Below are 9802 nucleotides of genomic sequence, written 5' to 3'. Positions count from 1 at the left end.
TATTCCAAACATTATAATATGTAGTACGTGTTGTATAGAGACGAGAATTGGATAAAATAATATAAGATATTTATTACAGTTTCACCCAAGTATAATTGAAACAAAAAATATAATAAAAATTGAAAAGGTATTGTTATGCAGGTTATGACAGTAAAAGAAATATGAAAGTGACCATATAACATTGACAGCTAAAATCAGAAAATATAATTTATAATGTAATAGTTTTATAATAGAAGATTTCATGGTTAACAGATTACAAAATTTAATTTCAATTAAGGTAGTCCAGAACATAAACCAAGATTTCTATATAGTTGGAAATTTCATTACAATATAAGATGATGTTTGGCATATAGTTGGAAACTTCCAGTACAGTATCCACTACTTACGCCCAAACAAATTCGAGAGCTATATACGAAAACCTACAAATCAACTCTTTCATGTTATATTGAAATAGTGTTTCAAATTTATGGGTAACTTACACTTTCTGAAAATTCTGGGCTGGGAATTCCTTCAGCCAAAGATTGAAGTCAGGGGTCGCTGGAAGAGTGGAACACTCCATACTTGGTGAGGCATTTATATGTTCCTCACAATATGGTGACATATATGCTATAGAATAAATATTGTATTAGTACTTCTGGTACATTAGCTTATTGAAAAACATTTAATTCTTGATAATTTTCAGCATATGATCACTTCAACTGAGAGACAGAAAAAGTACATAGATATTACCTTGTTCCACTTTTCTAGTAGAAATAATCCCTTCCATTTCAGCTCCATTTTCCTGAAAATGATCAATAGATGTCATAAGAACAACACAAACAACCTAATCAAAGTTTATCAGTCATAATTCTGCAGTTGCAATATCAATACACAAACAGCCTAATCAAAGTTTATCAGTCATAATTCTGCAGTTACAAAATCAAAACACAAACAGCCTAATCAAAGTTTATCTGTCACACTTCTGCAGTTACAAAATCACTTTAAAATCATGTTAAATGATAAATAAGAAGACTATTTTAACTTTCCGAAGCATGCTACATTGCAGGGCAACACTGGAAATTGTGTATACTCTAACGAAACTGGGTTTGAAATTGATAGGTTGGTGTGCAGAGCCTGATGAATTGATAATATGGAAAAGAAGCCGCAACAAATCAAAATCACCAAAATAAGTGATTACTACAAGAATTTTCACTGTCTAATAATACCATCCATTGCATATTTCCCTCATTGAATAATACAAGCACTTTGAAAATCATGTTACCAACCTGAAAATACCAGCCCCTGTCTGATAAATCAGGTTACTAATATAAAAAAGCTTACTCTTTATCCACCATTGATTTGAATTGAATATAAGAACAGGAAAAATTAGATATCAAAATCAACATTATCTAGAATTACTTTTCCTGCATCAAATTTCCAGCTTCATCATAAAGAAAAAAAAATCATTTCTAATTGAAAATTGAAATCTATACCAAATTTATTTACCAAATTACTTTTCCGCCATCCTTATGCTTCAAAGCTGAAAATATTTGATTAGAAGAATCTCATTCAGATAGTCCACCACCACTGACCGCTGATTCATCTGAGTATCTCATTCTAATACAAAAAATCACACAATTATTTCTCGCCTAATTTAGATCTAGTTAATGTGGAAAGGTCAGGTAAAAGACTAAAATAAAGTTATACACCCTATCATTGTTCCAACCAGAAAACTAAAACAATGGAAGTAGAAAATACAAATGCAAAGTTGAAAGAGTGAGGAAACACAACAATCATTTCATCAATAATCTCCACCTTCACCATTTAAGGCCAAATGCCTAAATAACTGATAAACAAAAACAAAAGCAAGAATACAAAAATAAGGGCAGAGTTAAAAACAAAATACAAACAAACACATGATAAACACAAGAAACAAATCCATAAAATATGAAATGGATTTAAATCAGAAACACATAAATAACACCGACATAGAAAACTCACATATTTTTCAATAACCTATCACATGAGATCTAAAACTCGAATCCAGTCTTACCTCATGAATCTGCCAAAACAAAAATAAGGGCAGAGTTACAACTTCCCTGAAATTTCAATTTAATCAGAAATGAAGCAGAACGATTGAAATCAACGAAAAAAATTAGGTATAATGGTTTATTAGTTTCATCTATATAAACTGAAAGGAAAAAAACCCATACCCAACCGATCTCTTTCTTCGTCAACATTAGAAAAAGAGAAGGAAGAAAGAGAAAGAAAATGAAGACGGAAGAAGAAGAGAAAAAGGAAGAGAAAAGAGATAAGATGAAGTCAGAAGATGAAGAAGGAGAAAAGAGATAGAGATAAAGAGACAAAGAAATAAGAGAGAAAGAGAAGATTGTATAGTTTTTGAATTAAAGTAAAATTTATTGTTGGTACAGTCTTGAAATCTGCAATATTTGTACTGATGACAATTTTATGGTTCAGTTACATTACAATGCAAATTGGATATTGTACATATGTGGCCCAATGGTAACACAAACAAGCCAAACCATTAGTTTCAATGCAGCCAAATTCTGAATTTAGTCACAAAAAATAATTTTTAGACACATTTTGCCCCCAAAACAATTAGGTGGAATTTTTTAACCAAAGGGCATATTAGTATTAACCAGGTACTTGTGTTTTCTTGTTTTATAGATATTTAGATCAATTATAGATTTTTTTCCTGTATATCATTTTTGAATAAAAAATTTGGATCATAAATACTATTTTTTCTATATAAAAATATTTAGATAAACAATAGATTTTAGAATAGCATACATTAAAATTTTTCCCGTATAAAAATATTATTTTTATTTTGTCATTTTATATAAAAATATTTTAATCAATAATAATTTTTTTTCCGTTTATAAAAATAACATCATTTATAAAAATATTTAGATTAACACAATATTTTTTATCTATATAAAAAAACTTAAATAGAAAATATATTTGTTATAATATTTGTAATTATATGTCATATGTATACGAATTGTGGAAGAATATGAATGAGAAAATATTCTATGATTGGGATACAAAAACAACTTTGATAGATAAAATTAAGTATACGATTGGAGTAAGATATCATATAAAAAACAAAAGGAAGCCGCAAGATGGATCGGTTTAGTTTCTTTTGCTTAGTTTGGCTAGTCTAGATTATACTTAGATCCATATGGATCGGTTGTAATTATCGTTTTTAGTTAAATAAGATATAATGCTTTTACTCCAAAAAAATTATATGTCATATGTTTTTTATTAAATCAAATAAATAAATATTTTTTATTAAAAAATATAGACTAAAATATTTATATATATACTATAATTAAATATAATTAAAATCAAGTATATAATATAATTAAATGTTAACAATAAAGTAGTAGTTAAATATATAAGTTATAATGAATTGTAAAAATTGTATTAATGAGATGTATAAACACTACAAAAAAAATGCCATATTGTGACACTCATTTCTAGTGATGGCTAACTATTTGTCACTAAATATCACTTTTACCTACAGTTTTACTCTATCACTAATATTTGTCACGAAAGACCACCTTTACCTACAGTTTTACTCTATCACTAATATTTGTCACTAAATATTACTTTTACCTACAGCTTTACTCTATCACTATTGTCCTATTAGACAAAAAAATATATAATTGATTTTTACTCTTAAAGCAATCAAAATTAACTTTATATTTTATAAAAATATTACTATTTTCATTAAAAATGCTTTAATTATTTATGATAGCAAAAATTAAAATAATTTTTTTGATTTAAACAAAAATTATTTTTGCTCACAAAATAATTTTTAACAAAAATAAATTGTAGATTATAGAAATAAAAAATTATTTTAATTTATTCTCACCATAAAATTTTTTATTTACTACTAAAATATCTTTATATTTAATACATTTTTCATTTTATTTATATTTATACTCTTTTTCCTTTTATTTGTATAAACTTATTTAAAAAAAATTAATTTTTACAAAAATTAATTATAGATTGTAAAACAATTATTATAGATAAAAAATTATTTTAATTTATTCTCACCATAACAATTTTTACTTATTATTAAATTATCTTTCTATTTAATACCTTTTTCCTTTTATTTATATATAAATATATACTCTTTTCTCTTTTATTTATATAACTTTATTTAAAAATAGAGTTTAACACCAAAATCGAAAACTGTTTCTCACCCAAAATCGAAAACGTTCTTCACCCCAAAATCAAAAATGTTCTTCACGCTGAAATCGAAAATCGCTCTTCACCCCGAAATCGAGAATCGTTCTTCACACTTAAATCGAGAATCGTTCTTCACCCTCAAATTGAAAATGTTCAATCGTTTACACAAATCGTTGACGAAAATGGTTCTATCACTGTGAGATTCCTTTTTCATCTTTCATTCACTGTGAGTTTCAGATTCCTTTTTCATCTTTCATTCACTGTGAGTTTCAGATTCCTTTTTCAATCACAAAAATGTGTGTAGGTGTGGTTGTTCATCGACACCGCGATATCCGTCGCTTCTCTGGACAACGCCGGCGAGTTGAAGCAACGGAGAGACGGAATCGTCGAGCGTCTTTACGCCGCCACCACTGCTCCTCCGCTTTGTCAGAATTGTGAAGGTGGAAGCCTTTTGACTGAGGGAAACCAAATCAGGAAACAGAGTAACCCTAGTTTAAGCCCTGAGCAAAATCAGCACCGTCGCGGCGGCTCGTCTCCTCCGACGCCGCAGTCGCAAGGAAACGATGATGAGGAAGATGAGGAGATAGATGCTTACGGTGGTTTGTTCGATGATGAACAGAGGAGGATTCTAGAAATTAAAGAGTTGCTTGAAGATCCGAGACAGGTTATGGTTATTGAATGCTTTTTTAATTAGTAATTATTAGAAATGAATGAAGAACAACCTTCTGATTTTTTTTTTTGTATAATTTTCAGACTGAAGATACTTTGTTGGAGTCACTGCAAAATCTGGTGGATATTGATATTACATTCCAAGAGTTGAAGGTAATAGTAAACTTTAATTTGATTTGAAAATGTTATTCAATTTTCATTTTCACGTGCTTGTGAATTGTTTTGTTTTGTTTTGATTTGTTGATGATTTGTTTTCGGTTTTTTGTTCTTGCAGGAGACTGACATTGGGAGGAACGTGAATCAGTTAAGGAAACATCCATCCAGCGATGTTCGCAGTTTGGTGAAGCTACTTGTCAAGTAATGGAAGATACAATTTTTGAATTTTTTGAAGAAATTGATGTTTTTTTCCAAGCATTTGTTGAGTTTTGAATGTTGCTTTTAATATGAGCAGGAAGTGGAAAGAAATTGTTTCAGATTCCTTTTTCAACCATGTTTTAGGCATGATCATTTTCAGTTGTTAGTAACAAAAATTAGTGGAGAATTGAAAAGGACTCTTGCCCTTAAGTTAGTAGGAGTAATAAATAACTACAAGTACGAGCTAATGTGTGTAGAGGTAAATTTAAAAAGTTTTTATTAAATAGCCATTAGTTAAGTGTTATTGGGCTAGGCGTATCCCTCCCGCAGTGTGCTTTATTTCTTAGTATAAACATAGAGACAGGGGAAACAGGTAATTTTTTTCCTTAATTTTCTCTAACAGTGATAATGAAGATCCCTTTAACCCCTTTATCTCCATACAAGTAAAGTGACATTTGACAATATATCGGTGTCTTGTTGGACGACCTCCGAAATTTGTCATTCTTGTTTTCAGATTCAATGATTTATTAGCATAATCACCACTGTCGTTTAAAACTTCTTTATTTATCATATTAGTTGTGCTTGCTACATAAGTGTTTTTTTTTTATAAAATTAATGGTGATATTGGGTTAATTTATATGTGAAATATTTATGTTTAATTTATTATCATGAATTGTTTTAGGCTCCATTATTAAAAAAGCATCCTGCAAACCTATCTGTCACAGCATATTCATACTTCTTTGGAGCTTTACTGATGGTAACTACATCATACTTCGTAACCGATGAGTCAACTGACTGGAGTTTGAATCAGTCTGAAACATTTTCCGTTTTATATGCTGTGAGTAACTAGAAATTCAAATCAATCTTTATCCTCATGAGTCATTTTTAGTTATATCGCTAATCATTTTGGTCCATTCACTGTTAGTTGTTTTATTTGATTCATCAAATTTCTTTTTTCTTTTTGTATTTCTTTAATGGAAGCCATTCTAAATAAGGATTTCTCTGATATGTTCTGGTAGTGTGGTTTCGTTCTGTGTGGCCAGGAAAGAGTGGGAAGTATACTTAAACTAGCAGCAGATGTGAAATAGGTCATGAATGTCAATGAAATTTGTATGCTGTGCTGTTTTTTTTAGCTGTTGTGATAGTGACACTGAGGAAGAAGTGTGGGTTACTGGAGTCTGGAACTGAGTGCAGTCACATGCAAACAGAACAAACAACAAAAAGTATAAACTCTGCAACTCATTGGATTGACCAGGTAAATGTTATTGCATATTGTTTTAATGTTATTATTTTCTAATTAGTAATTTATATGACCATATATTTTCAGTTTGTTTTATCAAATAGATAAGAGTTGGATATCAAACAACTCTGCAACTCAAGAGGAGTACATTAGAGGTATTTTAAACTTTCTTGATTTCGCATTTGCAAATTCGTCAGAAAATGGAAAAAAAAATTGTTTTGTTTGTGTATGATTGATCTCTGATTTGTGAGTTTCTTTTTGTTTAGATCTTTTATGAATCGTTCGATGAGGATTTTGATAACAGATGGATTGTGTCTGGGAAGGAAGAATATAATGGTGAGTTGATTTTATTTCATTACTGTGTAGATCGGCTTTTGTTTTGGATCTGTTTGAAGTTATTTGAGTTTTGTTTTCTCCCTTTAAACTTTGTCACTCGGCTTCTACTGCTTCAATTGTAATTCTCTGAAACTAAAATTTTCATTTTCATTTTTTGAAGATCGTTAAAAGCAACGGTTTTGGATTCAAATCTCAACATCATTGCTTCCGAGTTAATCCACTTCGATTCAGATTTACCGCATTACAAAACCAAAGACGGTGTTTACAGAGACCAATCCATCAATGGAAGAATCGTTTCTCCCACGTTAATGTGGGTGGAAGCACTCGATCTCATTTTGCAGAAACTCTCAAAATCGAATTTGGATTTCTCCAAAATTGCCGCTGTTTCTGGTAGTGGACAACAACATGGAAGTGTTTACTGGAAAATTGGAAGTTCTAAGATATTATCAGCATTGGATTGTAAGAAGCCTTTGTTGGAACAGCTTGAGAATGCTTTTTCGGTTAAGGAGACGCCGATTTGGATGGATTGTAGTACGGCGGTGGAGTGTAGGGCGATAGAGGAGGCTTGTGGGGGGGCTTTGGAGTTGGCGAGAGTGACAGGGTCGCGCGCTTATGAGAGGTTTACGGGGCCTCAGATTAAGAAGATATTTGATCAGCAGCCTGAGGTTTATAATGAGACGGAGAGGATTTCGCTTGTTAGCTCATTTATGGCATCGGTTTTTATTGGGGGGTATGCTGCTATTGATCATTCGGATGGTGGAGGGATGAATTTGATGGATATTAAAGCAAAGGCTTGGTCTAAAGTTGCACTTGAGGTTTTTTATTGAATTGGTTTTCATGTACTAGCTAATAATAATATTCCTATGTTTATGTTTGATCAATGTTAATGTATGAATTATGATGGTTGTTGTAGGCAACTGCACCTGGTTTGGAGTCAAAACTTGGAGATTTGGCTCCTGCGTATGCTGTTGCAGGAAATATTGCTTCATATTTTGTGGAGAGGTTGGTTTTGCGTATTTTGTTTCTTCTTTTGAATGCATGCAAAATCAAAGCGAGTTTGTTGCATTTGCATTTGCATAAAGTCCAATGATTTTAATGGGTATAATTGTGATTATTATGAAATCTTTGTATAAATTCCAGTATGAAACTGCTATGGTTTCGATCCACTTGTTGCTTGTATCACTTTATTTGTTTAGACTGATGACTGAGGTTTATTTGTTTCACATTAGGTATCACTTTAACAAGGATTGTTTGGTCATTCAATGGTCAGGAGATAACCCTAACAGTGTGGCAGGTGCTATAATTTTTTCAATACATTGTTCTACAATTTTATCTCTGATTTTATATTCTTTCTAGTGAGAATTTTATTTGTCCTATATTGAAGTTACAATTTTGGACTATACTCGAAACATCTTGTGTTGATTAATTTGAACTAATTCATTTTGATTTGATAACATCTCATTGGTTGCAGGTATTTGAAACAAACAAGTATTTGAAAAAGCATTATGTCAATAGCTTGAATTTGAATATAAACTGAGTTGTATCCTTCTGTAGAAGATGTGTGATATTGTTATATATAGTTTATTTAGTTTTGTTTGCATATTGATCATTATTTATTTATTATTTCAGGAAAAATTTAGATGCAGATACATGGAAGTGAAGGTAGCAGGACTTTCAAAGTTATGGATACATCAACATACAAATATAAGAAAAGGATTTTTATTTTATTTTATTTTATGTGAAAATTCAAATATAAAAAATAATAATATGGAGTTGGATATATACTAAGATGTTAAGGATATGATTTATTTTGTAATTAGTTTTTATCAATATTATATGAAATCAATTTTTTTATATTGAACTATTTGACTTTATTCAATAGAAAATGGTATAATAGTTTAATTTTAGTTATTTAGCTTTGTCATCGTTCAAAATGTAATGGAAAATATTTTAAATGAGTAACTTTTATTTAAATAGTAATATTTCTCAATTATATAAAAAATTGAATTTATAAATTTATTATATTTTTATATAATAAAAATTATATTATTTGAAGTTCTAGTGACAGCTAAAAGAAAACAATCCGTAGCTAGAGTTTCTATTATTTGTAATACTAGCATAGTATATAGTGACTGTAGGAAAAAACTTAACCGTAGCTAAAAGTTATTGTGACATTCAGTTTGGTGTCACACTACACCCCCTTAAAGTTGACGCCAAGTGTGGGCGTCACTCAAAGTCCAATAGATATTTACCTACAGATTATTGACTTTTAGTGACACTTTTTGAGTGTCACCGAAAGTCAATTTTCTTGTAGTGAAATTTAAAATCATTACATTAATTAAAAAAAATTAACTCTAATTGAAGCAAACCACTCATATTTGAATCAATCGTACACTTCTATCGTATATTTTCTTGTATAGTAGTATAAACATGTTTATTGGTAAAAAAAATACTATCAGTTGTATGTAAATCAATAGTTTACTTTCTTCATCAAATCTTCTTGAGCACGAAATATCGTGTTCGTTATAAAATTTTAATTTATGATTCTTTTATAGGTCTTGCCCTATAAAGTATAAGAGCTATGCTATATGTCCCGAAAAGATTTCTCCCGAAATTTCACGAATACACTTTTATATTATATTCTTGTGAATTACTTATTTTTTAATAATTTTTTTAGATACTTTTTAATATAACTATGATTAGATTTAGATAGAATAGAAAGAATAAGAAAGGAATACATCTTTTATAAAGATGAAATCCACCTCACTCTTTTTGCTAGGCTATGAAGTTCTAAAAGTTAGATCACTTTAACTCATTCTAATGAGCATTTTAAATATTGGTGCATTTGAAAGTCACACAGCAGCTTGTTATTCAAATGTTTGTTTTGATATGCATTCAGTCTTATAAGAATGGATAGGAGAGATCAAACATCATTTTGAAAACAGGTGTTAATTAATTAAAAATAATACAAGTGGCGCAGGCATATACTACATTCGCGAGAAATTC

At 29.9% G+C, this 9802-nt stretch overlaps 2 protein-coding genes and 1 long non-coding RNA gene across 7 annotated transcripts; 2 read left to right on the top strand and 1 right to left on the bottom strand.

Annotated features, from left to right (window-relative positions):
- Positions 1–207: 207 nt before the first annotated feature.
- LOC131600347 (uncharacterized) lies at positions 208–2390 on the bottom strand. Of its 2 annotated transcripts, none has more exons than XR_009283108.1 (5): positions 2193–2390; positions 2033–2078; positions 1486–1596; positions 730–781; positions 208–606 (listed from the first exon to the last, which is right to left on the bottom strand). It is a non-coding gene; the product is annotated as an uncharacterized LOC131600347 (long non-coding RNA). The 2 variants fall into 2 exon arrangements; XR_009283107.1 differs by having other exon boundaries at positions 1981–2041.
- A 99-nt stretch (positions 2391–2489) lies between these two features.
- On the top strand, positions 2490–5414 carry LOC131598346 (probable mediator of RNA polymerase II transcription subunit 26c). The gene is made up of 6 exons (XM_058870959.1): positions 2490–2502; positions 4179–4423; positions 4502–4861; positions 4951–5019; positions 5141–5223; positions 5318–5414. Exons 1-6 carry the CDS (start codon positions 2490–2492, stop codon positions 5385–5387), a joined length of 840 nt encoding a protein of 279 aa, XP_058726942.1. The 3' UTR covers positions 5388–5414.
- A 501-nt stretch (positions 5415–5915) lies between these two features.
- On the top strand, positions 5916–8657 carry LOC131596026 (xylulose kinase 2-like). 4 transcript variants are annotated; one of them, XM_058868579.1, is made up of 8 exons: positions 5916–6058; positions 6264–6475; positions 6548–6615; positions 6727–6796; positions 6957–7611; positions 7710–7798; positions 8026–8090; positions 8426–8657. In XM_058868579.1, the coding sequence occupies exons 5-8, from the start codon at positions 7105–7107 to the stop codon at positions 8434–8436; spliced, it is 672 nt and encodes a 223-aa protein (XP_058724562.1). In that variant the 5' UTR covers positions 5916–6058; positions 6264–6475; positions 6548–6615; positions 6727–6796; positions 6957–7104; the 3' UTR covers positions 8437–8657. The 4 variants fall into 4 exon arrangements, with proteins under 4 accessions (XP_058724562.1, XP_058724561.1, XP_058724563.1 ...); XM_058868578.1 differs by having other exon boundaries at positions 6240–6475; XM_058868580.1 differs by having other exon boundaries at positions 5916–6475; positions 6565–6615.
- Positions 8658–9802: the final 1145 nt, after the last annotated feature.

This window comes from Vicia villosa, linkage group LG4, assembly GCF_029867415.1.
Source record: "Vicia villosa cultivar HV-30 ecotype Madison, WI linkage group LG4, Vvil1.0, whole genome shotgun sequence".
Lineage (NCBI taxonomy): Eukaryota > Viridiplantae > Streptophyta > Magnoliopsida > Fabales > Fabaceae > Vicia > Vicia villosa.
This window is presented reverse-complemented; position numbering and strand designations above follow the sequence as displayed.